Below are 17675 nucleotides of genomic sequence, written 5' to 3'. Positions count from 1 at the left end.
CGGACGCTCAGGCTCAGTGGCCAAGGCTCATGGGCCCAGCCACTCCGCGGCATGTGGGATCCTCCCAGACAGGGGCACGAACCCGCGTCCCCTGCATCTGCAGGTGGACTCTCAACCACTGCACCACCAGGGAAGCCCTCTTTTTTTTATTACTTTTTAATTTTAATAATTTTTTTTATTTTAATAACTTTATTTTACTTTATTCTTTCTTTTTTTTTCTCCCTTTTCTTCTGAGCCGAGTGGCTGACAGGCTCTTGGTGCTCCAGCAGGGTGTCAGGCCTGAGCCTCTGATGTGGGAGAGCCGAGTTCAGGACACTGTACCACCAGAGACTTCCCAGCTCCACATAATATCAAACGGCAAAAGCTATCCCAGAGATCTCCATCTCAACGCTAAGACCCAGCTTCACTCAACAACCAGCAAGCTACAGTGCTGGACATCCTATGCCAAACAGCTAGCAAGACAGGAACACAACCCCACCCATTGGCAGAGAGGCTGCCTAAAATCATAATAAGTTCACAGACACCCCAAAACACACTACCAGATGCAGTCCTGCCCACCAGAAAGACTAGGTCCAGTCTCATTCACCAGAACACAGGCACCAGTTCCCTCCACCAGGAAGCCTACATAACCCACTGAACCAACCCTACCCACTGGGGGCAGACACCAAAAACAATGGGAACTACAAACCTGCAGCCTGAGAAAAGGAGACCCCAAACACAGTAAGTTAAGCAAAATGAGAAGACAGAGAAAGACACAGCAGATGAAGGAGCAAGGTAAAAACCCACCAGACCAAACAAATGAAGAGGAAATAGGCAGCCTACCTGAAAAAGTATTCAGAGTAATGATAGTAAAGATGATCCACAATCTTGGAAATAGAAGGAGAAAATAAAAGACAGGTTTAACAAGGAACTAGAAGAACTAAAGAGCAAACAAACAATGATGAACAACACAATAAATGAAATAAAAAATTCCCTAGAAGGAATCAATAGCAGAATAACTGAGGCAGAAGAACGGATAAGTGACCTGGAAGATAAAAGAGTGGAAATAACTACTGCAGAGCAGAATAAAGAAAAAAGAACGAAAAGAATTGAGGACAGTCTCAGAGACCTCTGGGACAACATTAAACACACCAACATTCGAATTATAGGAGTCCCAGAAGAAGAAGAGAAAAAGAAAGGGACTGAGAAAATATTTGAAGAGATTATAGTTGTAAACGTCCCTAATATGGGAAAGGAAATAGTCAATCAAGTCCAGGAAGCACAGAGAGCCCCATACAGGACAAATCCAAGGAGAAACACGCCAAGACACATATTAATCATACTATCAAAAATTAAATACAAAGGAAAAATATTAAAAGCAGCAAAGGAAAAGCAACAAATAACATACAAGGGAATGCCCATAAGGTTAACAGCTGATCTTTCAGCAGAAACTCTGCAAGCCAGAGGGCAGTGGCAGGACATATTTAAAGTGATGAAAGGGAAAAACCTACATTAAGATTACTGTAGCCAGCAAGGATCTCATTCACATTCGATGGAGAAATTAAAACCTTTACAGACAAGCGAAAGCTAAGAGAATTCAGCACCACCAAACCAGCTTTACAACAAATGCTAAAGGAACTTCTCTAGGCAGGAAACACAAGAGAAGGAAAAGACCTACAATAACAAACCCAAAACAAATAAGAAAATGGTAACAGTAACATACATATCGATAACTACCTTAAATGTAAATGGATTAAATGCTCCAACCAAAAGACATAGACTGGCTGAATGGATACAAAAATAAGACCTGTGTACATACGCTGCCTACAAGAGACCCACGTCAGACCTAGGGACACATACAGACTGAAAGAGAGGGGATGGAAAAAGAGGCTAAACAATACATTACTAAATAACCAAGAGATCACTGAAGAAATCAAAGAGGAAATCAAAAAATACCTAGAAACAAATGACAGTCAAAACACGACGACCCAAAACCTATGGGATGTAGCAAAAGCAGTTCTAAGAGGGAAGTTTATAGCAATACAATCCTACCTCAAGACACAAGAAACATCTCAAATAAACAACCTAACCTTATACCTAAAGCAGTTAGAGAAAGAAGAACAAAAAAACCCCTAAAGTTAGCAAAAGGAAAGAAATCATAAAGATCAGATCAGAAATAAATAAAAAAGAAATGAAGGAAACAATAGCAAAGATCAATAAAACTAAAAGCTGGTTCTTTAAGAAGATAAACAAAATTGTTAAACCATTAGCCAGTAGCATCAAGAAAAAAAGGGAGAAGACTCAAATCAGTAGAATTAGAAATGAAAAAGGAGAAGTAAAGACTGACACTGCAGAAATACAAATGATCATGAGAGATTACTACAAGCAAATCTGTGTCAATAAAATGGACAACCTGGAAGAAATCGACAAATTCTTAAAAAAGCACAACCTTCCGGGACTGAACTAGGAAGAAATAGAAAATATAAACAGACCAATCACAAGCACTGAAATTGAAACTGTGATTAAAAATCTTCCAACAAACAAAAGCTCAGGACCAGATGGCTTCACAGGCGAATTCTATTAAACATTTAGAAAAGAGCTAACACATATACTTCTCAAACTCTTCCAAAATATAGCAGAGGGAGGAACACTCCCAAACTCATTCTACGAGGCCACCATCACCCTGATACCAAAAGCAGACAAAGATGTCACAAGGAAAGAAAACTACAGGCCAATATTACTGATGAAGATAGATGCAAAAATTCTCAACAAAATACTAGCAAACAGAATCCAACAACACGTTAAAGGGATCATACACCGTGATCAAGTGGGGTTTATCCCAGGAATGCAAGGATTCTTCTATACACAAATCAATCAGTGTGATACACTGTATTAACAAACTTAAGGATAAAACCCATATGATCATCTCAATAGATGCAGAAAAAGCTACTGACAAAATTCAACCCCCACTTATGATTAAAAAAACTCCAGAAAGTAGGCATAGAGGGAACTTACCTCAACATAATAAAGGCCATATATGACAAACCTACAGCCAGCATTGTTCTCAACGGTGAAAAACTGAAACCACTTCCACTAAGATAAGGAACAAGACAAGGTTGCCCACTCTCACCACTATTATTCAACATAGTTTTGGAATTTTTAGCCAAAGCAATCAGAGAACAAAAAGAAATAAAAGGAACCCAAAACGTAAAAGAAGTAAAACTGTCACTGTTTGCAGATGACCTGATACCATACACAGAGAATCCTAAAGATGCTACCAGAAAACTACTAGAGCTAATCAATGAATTTGGTAAAGTTGCAGGATACAAAATTAATGCACAGAAATCTCTTTCATTCCTATACACTAATGATGAAAAATCTGAAAGAGGAATTAAGGAAACACTCTCATTTACCATTGCAACAAAAAGAATAAAATATCTAGGAATAAACCTACCTAAGGAGACAAAAGACCTATATGCAGAAAACTATAAGACACTGACGAAAGAAATTAAAGAAGATACAAACAGATGGAGAGATATACCATGATCTTGTATTGGAAGAATCAACATTGTGAAATGACTACACTACCCAAAGCAATCTACAGATTCAATGTAATCGCTATCAAACTACCAATGGCATTTTTCACAGAACTAGAACAAAAAATTTCACAATTTGTATGGAAAGACAAAAGACCCCGAACAGCCAAAGCAATCTTAAGAAAAACGGAGCTGGAGGAATCAAACTCCCTGACTTCAGACTATACTACAAAGCTACAGTACTGGCACAAAAACAGAAATATAGATCAATGGAACAGGACATAAAGCCCAGAGATAAACCCACGCACACATAGTCACCTTATCTTTGATAAATGAAGCAAGAATATACAATGGAGAAAAGACAGCCTCTTCAATAAGCGGTGCTGGGAAAACTGGACAGCTACATGTAAAAGAATGAAATTAGAACACTTCCTAACACCATACACAAAAATAAACTCAAAATGGATTAAAGACCTAAATGTAAGGCCAGACACTATCAAACCTTAGAGAAAAACATAGGCAGAACACTCTGTGGCATAAATCACAGCATGATCCTTTGTGACCCACCTCCTAGAGAAATGGAAATAAAACCAAAAATAAACGAATAGGACCTAATGAAACTTAAAAGCTTTTGCACAGCAAAGGAAACTATAAACAAGATGAAAAGACAACCCTTAGAATAGGAGAAAATATTTGCAAACGAAGTAACTGACAAAGGATTAATCTCCAAAATATACAAGCAGCTCATGCAGCTCAATATCAAAAAAACAAACCCATTCCAAAAATGGGCAGAAGACCTAAATAGTCCTTTCTCCAAAGAAGATATAGAGATTGCCAACAAACACATGAAAGGATGGTCAATATCACTAATCATTAGAGAAATGCAAATCAAAACTACAGTGAGGTATCACCTCACACCAGTCAGAATGGCCATCATCAAAAAATCTACAATAAGTGCTGTACAGGGTGCAGTGAAAAGGGAACCCTCCTACACTGTTGGTGGAAATGTAAATTGATACAGCCACTGTGGAGAACAGTATGGAGGTTCCTTAAAAAACTAAAAGTAGAACTACCATATGACCCAGCAATCCAACTACTGGGCATATACCCTGAGAAAACCATAACTCAAAAAGAGTCATGCACCACAATGTTCATTGCAGCACTATTTACAATAGCCAGGACATGGAAGCAACCTAAGTGTCCACTGACAGATGAATGGATAAAGATGTGGCACATATGTAATGGAATATTACTCAGCCACAAAAAGAAACAAAATTGACTTATATGTAGTAAGGTGGATGGACGTAGAATCTGTCATACAGAGTGCAGTAAGTCAGAAAGAGAAAAACAAATACTGTATGCTACATATATGTGGAATTAAAAAAAAAAAAAGGTTCTGAAGAACCTATGGGCAGGACAGGAATAAAGACCCAGATGTAGAGAATGGACTTGAGGACACGGGGAGGGGGAAGGGTAAGCTGGGACGAAGTGAGAGAGTGGCATTGACATATATACACTATCAAATGTAAAACAGATAGCTAGTGGGAAGCAGCCGCACAGCACAGGGAGATCAGCTGGGTGCTTTGTGACGACCTAGAGGGGTGGGAGGGAGACGCAAGAGGGGGCGGATATGGGGATATATGTATACATATAGCTGATTCACTTTGTTATACAGCAGCAACTAACACAACAATGTAAAGCAATTATACTCCAATAAAGATGTTTAAAAAATACATTTATGTTTCTACAGGTTGTAAGGGATTATAAAATACATAAGGTGAAGGCAAAAATTCACTTTTCCTGACAACAGTCTAAGTCCTTGGATAATAATCATTGCTACTCTTTATGTATTACCTACTACAGTGTGCCAAATATTTACCCTTTTTCTAATCCACACAAGTGTGGCAAGGTATGAAACATCTAGTAAACAGCAAGTGTTTTCATGGAAGTGATTTCAATGTAAACAGGTGTGGGAGAGTTTAGGTTGAAGGTGGAAATGTAAATAATAGAAAAGCCTGGAGCACACACTTTCAGAGGAAGTGAAGCCATCCAGATTCTTAATCTAGACGTCATATTTTAAGGTATTAGTAATATTCAATATTTAAATTCAGTGTACTAAAATTTTTTTGTTTTTAGAAAACCTGTTATGTAATATTTAAAAATCAGGCGAATTGTCTTGAAAACATGTTTTTGTCCTTTCACATCCATCGCAAACATTATGAGAATTTTTCAAAATGGAAAACTACATAATACATTAAACGTTAAATATTTACTGATGGGAATATAATAGATTCTTCTGCATATCAATTCTTCTACCAAATATCAATTTGCAACGCTCATTTATTTCTTTAATCATCATAAACCATTATAATTATCATGCAATAGTTTTTAAATGGAATTTCTATTTGTTGAGAAATCCATGGGCTGTATATGGGGGTGCAGCAAAATCATCTACATTAGGATTTTAAGTTAATTTTTATGGAGCTGAAATTCACATAACAAAATTAACTTTTAAAATAAACAATTCAGAGGGATTTAGAAAATCTATAATGTTGTACAACCACCTCTATCTAGTTCCAAAACATTTTCATCATCCCAGAAGGAAATACCACACCCAGTAAGCAGTTTTCCCCACTCCCCCAGTGATTGCAACCACCAGTCTGCTTTCTGTATTTTTGTATTTACCTATTCTGGATATTTCATATAAATATGGTACCTAAATATGGGCACAAAACAAGAAATCTAAATGATCATAAGCACATCAAGAATCATGAGAGACGGGAATTGGGGAAAGGGATAGGACAGATGTTGTTTAAAGGTACAAACTTTCAACAAGAGGCCTAAGAGATAAGTCCTAGAGCTCTAATGCATAGTGAACACAGACAACAATATTGTATTATCATCATCTAACTTGCAAGGAGACTAGAACTTAATTATTCCAACCACTAAAAAGAAATTATAATTAGGTAATTATACCTATAGGTATAGGTATATACCTATACCAATATATTGCAGAGGTGCTAATTATCAGTACAATGGCAATATTACAATGTATCAAATTAACCTGTTGTACACCTTAAATTTACACAATGTTTCATGTCAAATGTATTTCAATAATGATAATAAAAAAGAATCATGAGAGACACCATAAGATAACTGATTGGTTTTCTTCAAAAATGTAAATGCCATGAAAAACACTAAAGAACCAACGCAACTTAAAGAAGACAGAACAGATAGGACAACTAAATGCAAAACCTGATCCCCCAAAATGCCATCAAGGATATTACTGGGATAACTGGGAGATATACTGTAACTTACGTAAAAGTCTTGTATAATTTAAAATTTTCTGAGTTCGATAACCATATGTAAGAGGTATCCTTTTCTGAAAATACACAGTGAAGTATTAAGGGGCCAAGAAGTATGATGTATACAACCACGTCTTTCAAATTATTTCAAAATAAATGCTGAAAAGACAGAAATTGAAAGTGCAGCCCTGATCATGTTTGTGTGGTTCTTCCAGGAGAGAAAGCATTATTTATCACAATTAAAACTTAGGTACCAAAAGACTGGATTAGTATTGCAGCATATTGGTGAGGTAGGAAAATCTACAACAGTATGGAATACCTTTTACTTTATTTAAAATCAAAGACTATCTGAGAAAAATACACTTTGCAATTAGTACTTGTGGTGTAATAAGAAATATATTTGGGCTTGGTCCCCAGATCTTGTACAGAGTTCCTAAAAACTGCTGGAATTTCTTGAGTGACAGGAGTATCTTTTGCTATTCATAAGCAGCCCCTTTTGATCAGACCTGAGTTTATGCTAATGAGGTGACTTAGGGTGAGGCCACTACAGAACCTCGGTCACCAGAAAGACCAAGTGATTATTAGAGAGTGGGAACTTTCAGTACCACTCCAGTTCCCCTGGGAAAGGGGGTGGGAACCATGGCGAATAAGATCCATAAAAACTTTTGAACAAGGAGAGTTGATGAACTTTCAGGTTGGTGAACACATCTAGGTGCTGGGGGGTGGCAAGAGCAGAGGGCAAGGATGCGCCATGCCCTGCCCGACCCCACCCCCAATACCTAGTCCTATGTGTCTTTTCCATCTGTTCCTGAGTTGTATCCTTTTATAAGAAACCGGTAAATATAAGTAAAGTGTCTCCCTGAGTTCTGTGAGCCATTACAGCAAATGATCTAACCTGAGTAAGGGGTTGTGGGAAGCCCTGATTTACAGCTGGTTGGTAAGGATAGGTCAAAACCTGGGGCTTGCGATTGGCATCTGAAGTGGGGGCAGTCTTTCCGGGCTGAGTCCCTAACTTGTGGGATCCGAAGTTACCACCAGGTAGACAGTGTTAGAATTAAGTTGTAGCACACCCCGTCAGTGTCTGCCTAGAGCTGGAGAACTCCTGGGTGTGGGGAAAAAACACATTTGGTGGCCAGAAGAGTTGAGTCTGTGAGTAGGAAGAAAGTTTTTCCCTTCAGTAGTTAACTTAAGATCAGCATTCTGACATATAAAATCTTCTATTTTCAGCTCCTGGCTAAAATTTCGCTTCTATCAAATACTGAATTTAGTCTGTAAAATAAAGATTACCTGTTAAATCTACCTCATAGGTAACTATAATGATCAAATGAGAGAATAGATGCAGAAAAGTATTAAAGACTTAAAGAGTAAAGTGTTACAGCACTCAAATGATTACTTTATGACTAAGTGATAGAGAGTAAAATAAAAAAGTAATTTTAATAGTGTCTTTAAAACAAGTAGGCATAAGTTAAAAAACTTAAGGAGAAAAACAAATCTCTGCCAAAAATAGAACCAAGGACTAAGGAGAGAGACAGACAGACAGACAGCAGGCTTAATAGCAGCTGGAGGCAACTGGACAAAATGGGGAAAACCCACACCTAACTCCTCATGTTATACAGACAGGATGGAGGAACTGTAAAAATGAGTGAAGTAAAAACAGGAAACAAAATAAGGTGGGGCTTCCCATTTTGAACAAATATGAAAACTCAAGCTGCTTACTTGAGCTTCCTGGCTATTGAGGTATGCCTGTGGTTTCTCCCTCTGGTGTGTCATTCATCCTGCCTTGCCCTGGGGGTTAGTGAATTTACTCTCTGGGTGGTGTTTATAAACTGGACTGGGCCTGAAACTGCTAGGCCACTGACTGCTGGAGAATACTCTCCCTGGCCCCCTAGCTGGGGGGTAGAAAGCAGAAGTTCAATGTAATAGAGACCAAAATTAGAGAGAGGTCATGACTAGGTACAGTGAGCACAAGCTCTGCAGTCAGTCTGAATCTGGACGCAGCTGATTACCAGCTTGGAATCAGTTATGTCACCCAGTCATTCCCAAATGGTCTCTGAATTGGTGTCTGTCTGAGACACGTTTTTCACTAGTCTATAACCAAATGAGAAAAACTAGGACAACGTAGTATTGAAATAGGAGGGAAGGGGGCAGGGCACAACCTTTGAAAGAATGACATAGCCCAAGGACGTGACATAAGCAGATTAGAACCAAATGGGTCCAAGATGGCAGACAGGACGACTTCCACTAGACCTTGAGCCCCAGTAAAAGTTCATTCTAACTTAGCATCAGCAAGCTAAATGACAAACCCACAGGTGCCATGACAGTTCCAAGGCTACCATAAGGATCAAAAAGTGGGCGGTGGCCCAATTCCTGGAAATTCCCACCCCTTCCTGAAACAGCTGGAATACTCCTCCCACTCATTAGCCTATGAAATTACCCACCACTATAAAAACTGACAACCCCATACCCTGGTGCCTTTCTCACCTTCTGAGATGGCCCACACTGTGTTTGTTGAGTGCATTTCTCCCAAGGCGTCTCGCCTTCTGAGATGGCCCACACTCCCTCTGCAGAGTGTGTTTCTCTCTAAATAAATCCACTTCTTACCTATCACTTTGTCTCTCACTGAATTCTTTCTGCGATGAGACATCAGGAACCTGAGCTTCATTAAGTCCTGAAACCAGGTGTGTGATCTCAGTTGGAAGACTGTGGGTTTTCCCTGGGTTCGAGTCCTGGCCCCGTGGGTTCAAGTCCCAATCTGGGTTTTGGCCAGGTTTGAGTCCCGGCCATGTGGGTTCAAGTTCCAATCTGAGGTGCATGGTTTCAGTATAGTTGTTTTTTTTTTAATAACTATATGACTTTTGCAATGAAATATTCAAGTAACGCATGCAGTTATTTTTATTTTATTTTATTTTATTTTTTTGCGGTACGCGGGCCTCTCACCGTTGTGGCCTCTCCCGTTGCGGAGCACTCTCAACCACTGCACCACCAGGGAAGCCCCAGTATAGTTTTTCATAATACTAAATTTATTGTCTTCGTTTTCATGTTGTAATTATCTTCCTCCCTTTTTGGTGGTAAAAAATTTTTTTTGTTGTTTTGAAAGGATGGGGATGGTAGATTGTAGTAGTTTTGTTGTTGTTGTTGTTTGTTTGTTTGCGGTACGCGAGCCTCTCACTGCTGTGGCCTCTCCCGTTGCGGAGCACAGGCTCCGGACGCGCAGGCTCAGTGGCCATGGCTCACGGGCCCAGCCGCTCTGCGGCATGTGGAATCTTCCCGGACTGGGGCACGAACCCATGTCCCCTGCATCGGCAGGCGGACTCTCAACCACTGCGTCACCAGGGAAGCCCTATGCCTAACTTTTAATTAAGTCTTTATAGCTACCATAAAAGAATCAGATAACAGATTATAAATCATTGCTCACAGTTGACTATTTAAAGGTCCACTATTAGAAGATAACGCTAAACATTTTTCTTTTATTTCTGCAAACCATGTAACATAACTCAAATAGTTATAGTGGTTACACAATATATATTTACCTATCATTTGTGTAACTACTATAGTGTGTGTATATATATGTGTATACACACACGCGCACCCACACAGCTGTGTATGTGGGGGTGTTGTAAGGTAATGACTGTTTCTTCTCTAATTTCCAGAATGCTTGGCAACTAAAGATCAAAACTTAGGAGCACAACACTGCACTTAGCTTTACAGCATGAACAGTGCTTAAGGAGCATACAAGCTTAAGAGGAGGCTGGAGTTATTAAGTTAGATTGCCTGAGTTCGAATCCAGGCTTTGCCACGTAAAACCTGTGATTTTGGGTAAGTTACTTAGCCTTTCTAATTTTCATTTGTAACCTGGAGATAATAAAGAGTACCAACTTCAGGGCATTACTTTGAGATAATTCTTGCAGAAAACAGCACTCGGCTCCTGATTAACAATTAATACGTGCTTCCATGTTATCAGTTGCAACACTAAAAGAAATAACAGTGCTATCAACTGTTTTGTTTTGAAGTGACTGCCACAAACATTAAGAAGGTAAATCAAACAGATATGCGATAACACGTTTTGTAAGGAAGCACTTCTGTTGAGGTCTGTTATTTTGATAAAGCTTCTTCTCACCAAACGGCAACGGAAATTTTCTAGAATTATCTTCGGGACCAAGAAAGTCAAATCCGGGACCTCAGTGTAACACCACAAGCAGAAATGGGTATCACCAGCGTCAAAGAAACACCTGCCAATCCTGGTCCACAGATGTCATTTCACATGAATGGACAGAACCGTTCCAATCTTAGAACTTTCTAGCCTGCAACAAACGTCCTTTAAAGCAAGGAACAATCACAACACACAAACAAAATGCCTAAGTCCTGCCATTAATTCACCCCTGCAGAAAAAGAGAACTATTAGATAAAAGGATTTGGAGCGACAAAATCGGTCTTTAAGGGGCGCGGGAGTAAACGGTATAAGAGATGCTCCTGTTAAGGAAGCCGCAGGGCCTTACTCCAGGTTGGGAAGGGGGGGCGCCCTGGGACGAGCGAGTCTCGACCGGGAAGTCGCGTCCCCAAACCGTGCGCCAGGGAAGAGCCGCCCACGGTCAAACAGGGGGTGGCGAGACCCCACCGTTCCCCACGGTCTCAGCCGGGACTCGACGAACCCCTTCCCTTCACCCCGCCCTCCCATCCGCCAAGCTGGGACCCTGAGGGCCGCACGCGCGGAGGCCGGCGGCGGGTCCGCGCTCGGCTCCCCGGGCCGGGGTGAGGAGGCCGGCGCCCGGTCCCATCCCGGAACTCCCGCCCGGGCCCCGCCGCGGCAGGCCGCCCGCAGCTGCGAGCCGTGCGGAGCCTTACCCGACGTCTAGCCAGGCGACAGGTGGTGCTGCCTGCGAAGAGGCCGCGGTCCCGCAGCCCACCCAGACGATGCTCAGCTCCGGCCGAGTTCGGCCCTCCCCTTCTCGAGGCTTTCCGGAGCCGGCTCCAGGTCAGGATCGGAATGGCTGGGTCGGATGGATAATAGCCGAGGCAGCCAGTAAATCCGCGTACTGAGAAGAGGGAACAGGGAGTACAGCCGGCGCGGCCCCATGGGGGGAGACTGACGGGCGCGCAGACCAATACGGAGGCAGGAAGCCAGCCTTGAGGGGCGGGGCTCCGCTTTGAGGTTTCGCGACTGGCGCACCCGCGTTCCAGCCTCGCAGTACCTTCCTCTGTTTGGTGGCTAGAGGTTATCATTTAGGGCCAGGTGCATGCCCTTAAGGGCCCGACCCCAAGGAGTGAGAGAGGGGTCGTGTAGGGTGGGGGGAGTCCGGATATAAGACGAATACCGCCGCCCCACGAAAAGACCTGGGGCTGGCTACCGCAGACTTCGCCTTCCCGCGGCTGGCGGTATGCTTGGGGGTGATGGCTGCGTTTTCGCGCGAGAAGAGGCTCTGCGCAGGCGCGGGCGAGGCCGGGAATGGGGTGGGGTGGGGCGTGTCGACGGGTACCAGTCTCCGATCCCGAGAAGAGAGGAAGGCTGGGACTTTGGGTCGGTTCTGGACAGCCAGTGGAGGCAGGGAGAGGATTGCAGAGATTTAAGAGCGGGATACACGCCAGGAGAATGGAGAAGCAGAAGAGGGAGGACCCAGGAAATGCGAAGCCTCCGCACTTGAGGAACGCTTTATGTTTCTGAGCAGTTTTTGTCTAAGAGTTGCTCTTCTGCCGAATTCTTTGCTACTCTTCACGGTTGCTGACACACTTTGGCCTGCAGGGAATTTACTAATGATCCCTACAATCACAGTCACCATAAATAGATATTCAATGTTCCCTCTCAGAAAAGCACTGGAACCCTAAATTGTCATCTTGAAAGCTGCAGGACCATACCTTAATACATCTATACTCACCCACGGTTATGATATTGGAGGATATTTCTTCATTCTTATTTCAGAAAATGTTATTACCCAAAATTCTTTGCTGTAGTCGGGTTCGTGTGCTTTTAAAGTATAATAATAATAGTTTTTAACTAAAGATGTAAAGGGTAAAAAAGAGGCAAGGCAGGGCTTCCCTGGTGGCGCAGTGGTTGGGAGTCCACCTGCCGATGCAGGAGACACGGGTTTGTGCCCCGGTCCGGGAAGATTCCACATGCAGCGGAGCGGCTGGGCTCGTGAGCCAGGGCCGCTGAGCCTACGCGTCCGGAGCCAGTGCTCCGCCGCAAGAGCGGCCGCGATAGTGAGAGGCCCGCGCACCGCGATGAAGAGTGGCCCCCACTTGCCGCAGCTAGAGAAAGCCCTTGCACAGTAAACGAAGACCCAACACAGCCAAAAAATAAATTAATTAATTTAAAAAAAAGTTTTAAATAAAATCAAAATGGGATAACTGTGGTTCAGACATTCAAAATGGAGCCTAGTGGCCCTTGTGGATATGGTTTCAGACACATGCCTGCATTACTGAGAACTTGAATTTTCTTTTATATTTTTTTGCGGTTCGCGGGCCTCTTACTGTTGTGGCCTCTCCCGTTGCGGAGCACAGGCTCCGGACGCGCAGGCTCAGCGGCCATGGCTCACGGGCCCAGCCGCTCCGCGGCATGTGGGATCTTCCCGGACCGGGGCACGAACCCGCGTTCCCTGCATTGGCAGGTGGACCCTCAACCACTGTACCACCAGGGAAGCCCTTGAATTTTCTCAACTATAATCAGACTCAAGGACACCACCAGCCCTTCTCAAAACGATGTCTGCTAGCAGCTGCCAGCTGCAACATTATGGTCTCAACGTCTCTCCTGTAACTCTGCCACCATTTCAAACCCCAACCAATCCTTGCTTAATAAGCCCCCTAACTTCTTGCCAGCTCCGATCCTAATTATTGACAAACAACTTATCAACTTTGTGGGTTTTGCCTTTATAAGCGTCCCCCATTTTGTAGCCTGGCAGAACACAATTCAAGTCCTTCTCGAATCTGTGGCTCCGGGCTATAGTCCTCAGCTTGGCGCGAATAAAACTCTTTTCTATTCCTATTATGGATTGTTTATTGATTATTTTCATTGCCGTTACCATTATATCACCTGAAATAGACTAGATTTGAATTTTGTAATAGAGTTCTAGAGCAGGCATGAGATCTCCTCTTGCATGTCTATTCCGTCCCGTGTCCATGTGATTGGACAGAGGTCATGGGTGCAGGGCTAACTTTGTGTGATGGTGGGAGAGATAGGCAGGTTGCTAGGGTGAGAAGCTTCTGAGGATAACCATTGCACTCTTGCACTCAGCCTCTCTCCCAACTGCTGACCGGTTTCCTCTATACCAGGAAATAAGTTTTCATTCAACAACCCTCAGAAATGATGAGAAAGAAAGACAATGAACTCAAAGAGTTCTTGGGTGCCATACCTGTGTTTCTCATTGTCCCCAAATGTCGGAAATTCACTTTGGAGCCCATCACTGTCTCCAATCTGTTAAAAAACAAAATTTAACTGAGTAAATTTGAAGATTTAATTGGCTTTATTCATGAATCAGGCAGCATCTCATCTGGCAAACAGAGACATACTCCCAGAAGCGATTACCTCTTAAACTTGGGTTACCTAGAAAGCTCTGTGGAAGAGCACAAGAGCAAATCTTGACTTAAGTAGAAAAGTTCCTTAAATAATGTATTACCTACAAGTTCACTAACTCTTATCCATAATTCCGGAATCCAGAAGGTTTTTTTTCCCCATGATTTTGTAGTTTTGGTGGAGCCAGAATTTATTTGGTGACAAATAAGAATTTGTCACAAGGCTGTCTATAGTCTTCATTTCTCCAACATAATGTAAATATTCACATGTTTCTCTTCAGTAACAAGAATGTTTTGTGGCACTACCCCAGATCCCACTGAGGATATTATAAAACATACAGTATATGCTCCTTATAATGTTTTCCCAAATCCCAAAGTTTCTAAATTCTGAAGCCCAACTGGCTCCAAGAACTTCTTCCCATTTTTATGAGCCAATCCTTCTTATGGCAAAATAAATTAGGGAAAAACTACGTATAGTTCTTAATTTCAATTTTGCTGGGATTAAGCAGAAAACTTTTTATGTAAACACTGTTTATTACAATACTTAAAAAGCTAAATTTATTGTGAGTGAGAAATGATCATGACATTTTACTTGGTGCTGTGAGCACAGAAATGACTGATTGGATGAGTTATGAGAACTTAGCTTTTCTTTTTTTTTTTTTTTTTTTTTTTTTTTTTGCGGTACGCGGGCCTCTCACTGTTGTGGCCTCTCCCGTTGCGGAGCACAGGCTCCGGACGCGCAGGCTCAGTGGCCATGGCTCACGGGCCCAGCCGCTCCGCGGCATGTGGGATCTTCCCAGACCGGGGCACGAACACGTGTCCCCTGCATCGGCAGGCGGACTCTCAACCACTGCGCCACCAGGGAAGCCCGAGAACTTAGCTTTTAAGGAGAAATTTTTTTTTTTTTTTTTTGGTACGCGGGCCTCTTACTGTTGTGGCCTTTCCCGTTGCGGAGCACAGGCTCCGGACGCGCAGGCTCAGCGGCCATGGCTCACGGGCCTAGCCGCTCCGCGGCACATGGGATCTTCCCGGACCGGGGCATGAACCCCTATCCCCTGCATCAGCAGGCGGACTCTCAACCACTGCGCCACCAGGGAAGCCCAGGAGAAATTTTTGATGATAGAAGTCAGTAAAGGTTAGCTTTAAGGGGGTTGGCTGAAAAGAGACACATTCTATATCTCAATCTGGACCCTAGCTATACAAGTATATTCATGTGTAAAAATTCATCAAGTTTGAGTGACGTAATTTACACACACTACTGCATGAATTTTATATCCACCCCAGTAAATATATAAAATAAACCATTTGTATTGTGCACTGCTGTTTCTTTTGGAGCAAATGTTCTCCATGGAAACTGTTATGGATCTAATACCTTTCTTCTAGGCTTTCCTCTTTGGTGTCCTCCACTGGACCCTCTAAGAAGAAGGTGGGGACCATTCTTGGCTGCTCAGAATGTAGCTCACCAGGCCTTCTGGAGTTGTCAAAATAGCCATGCAGAAAATACAAAAAAATGCTGAGCCTGGAAAGAAGGCACAAGCGTTTCCTGGAAGGATGATTACAAGGCCGGTGATCTGGTAAAACAAGGTGCCAAGGCCCAAATCAACAGGAAACTAGGAGGAAACTACCCCTATTGGGGTAGGTCACTGAACAAACAGAAGCATGTGTGTGTGGAGCAGGCTGTGTGAGTCCTGTGCTGTTGGGAGTTGAGGCCACCCACCATCTCTGGGTTTGCCTTTGGTTGGGGTGGTTCACCTGTGAAGTGGGAGGAGCTATAAAGGGGCAGGCTGATGCTGCACACTTGGCTACATGACTTCCCTGTAAAACTTCATTAGGCAAAGTTTAAAGAGGTGTGTAGCCAGTTGTCTTGAGATGGGTACACATTTGCCCACTTTCTCAAAATCAAAGAAGGATGCTTGGAAAAACTTTTGTATCAATTGCCATGAAAATAGAGCAGCTTGATTTCTTTCTCTTTTTTGTTGTTGTTTGTTTGTTTGTTTTTTTGCTTGCGGGATCTTAGTTCCCCAAACCAGGGATTGAACCCGGGCCCTGGCAGTGAAAGCACCAAGTCCTAACACTGGACCGCCAGGTAATTCCCTAGAGCAGCTTGATTTAATCCAAACACCACAATGTGTTTTCTTAAGGGAAAACCATATTATTGATGTTTCAGAGAATTATGGAAGATCATTCTCTTTGTAATGAGAATATACGTGAGCAGGATCATTGGTTTTAGGTTGGCACATCATCTATCGCTAAAGCAGACTGTGCTAATCACATTTTTTTTAAAGTTAATTTATTTTTGGCTGCATCGAATCTTCGTTGCTGTGCGCGGGCTTTAGTTGCAGCGAGCGGGGGCTACTCTTCGTTGCGGTGCGTGAGCTTCTCATTGCAGTGGCTCTCTTGTTGCGGAGCACGGGCTCTAGGTAAACAGGCTTCAGTAATTGTGGCACGCGGGCTCAGTAGTTGTGGCTCACTGTCTCTAGAGCGCAGGCTCAGTAGTTGTGGCTCACGGGCTTAGTTGCTCCGCGTCATGTGGGATCTTCCCAGACCAGGGCTCGAACACCTGTCCCCTGCATTGGCAGGCTGATTCTTAGCCACTGCACCACCAGGGAAGTCATAATCACATGTTTAGATTTACAAAACTCCATCTGCCTTAGAATAGGAAATATGAATAATGAATGCTGACTGCGCTGCTGGGAATTATCCCTCAGTAAATTAGGGTTATTAAAAATGTAAACTCTTTAAAAATACAAGAGAAAGTAAACAGTATATCTAAAGGCATTTGTGCTAGACACTCTGCAAAAACAAACTTGTCAGCCTAGTCTGGGGGTGAGACATAAAAACATTTGGTGAAGGTAAGTACTATCATTAAGAAACAACAATGTTTTCATTATTCCCAAAATACAATAATGTGCTAATGATGATAATTACCTCCATAAAAGTGCTAACAATTCTTTATATAATTAAAATAAATAGAACTTTGCAGGCTGTCTGAAAGAGTAAACTAATAGCATAATAAACAGTGTCTTCATTAACAAAATATTTTAAGGAAAGTTCTGGAAATTTTTGTGAAGAACAAAGAGGTTAATATCATAGGCTTGTTAATAATCGAAGAACCTTTACTCCTCAAGGAAAAATAGCATTTTGATGTTTATGGATAATATTGTATCACACTTGATTTTTCTCTAAGACTTTCAAGTATACTGGAGAGAGTAAGGCAAAAATTTGCTATGTCATGTCATTGTGGAAATAACCTCTCTCTTTTAGTGATCCAAAGTGATTTGGTCTTGCTAAGGCTGCCCCTAAGATCTTCCTGAGTCAGAGGCTTCTTGGTGTTGCTTATTCTAAATCCTAG

General features: G+C 42.3%; 1 protein-coding gene across 2 annotated transcripts in view; it reads right to left on the bottom strand.

Moving 5' to 3' along the window:
* The window catches only part of ME2 (malic enzyme 2), a 59256-nt gene extending 47082 nt beyond the window's left edge, over nt 1-12174 (bottom strand). The window contains exon 1 of one of the 2 annotated variants that reach the window (XR_004041978.3): nt 11663-12174. Coding sequence is in view for 1 of the 2 variants with exons in the window: in XM_030867946.3 (XP_030723806.2) it covers nt 11663-12040 (378 nt within the window). In the remaining variant the exon portion in view is untranslated. The remainder of the gene's footprint in view (nt 1-11662) is intronic. The other variant, XM_030867946.3, reaches the window with a different exon arrangement.
* Between the last annotated feature and the right edge of the window lie 5501 nt (nt 12175-17675).

Source organism: Globicephala melas, chromosome 13, assembly GCF_963455315.2.
Source record: "Globicephala melas chromosome 13, mGloMel1.2, whole genome shotgun sequence".
NCBI classification, from domain to species: Eukaryota; Metazoa; Chordata; class Mammalia; order Artiodactyla; family Delphinidae; genus Globicephala; species Globicephala melas.
Note: the sequence above shows the minus strand (reverse complement) of the source record. Positions and strands in the feature narration are given on the sequence as shown.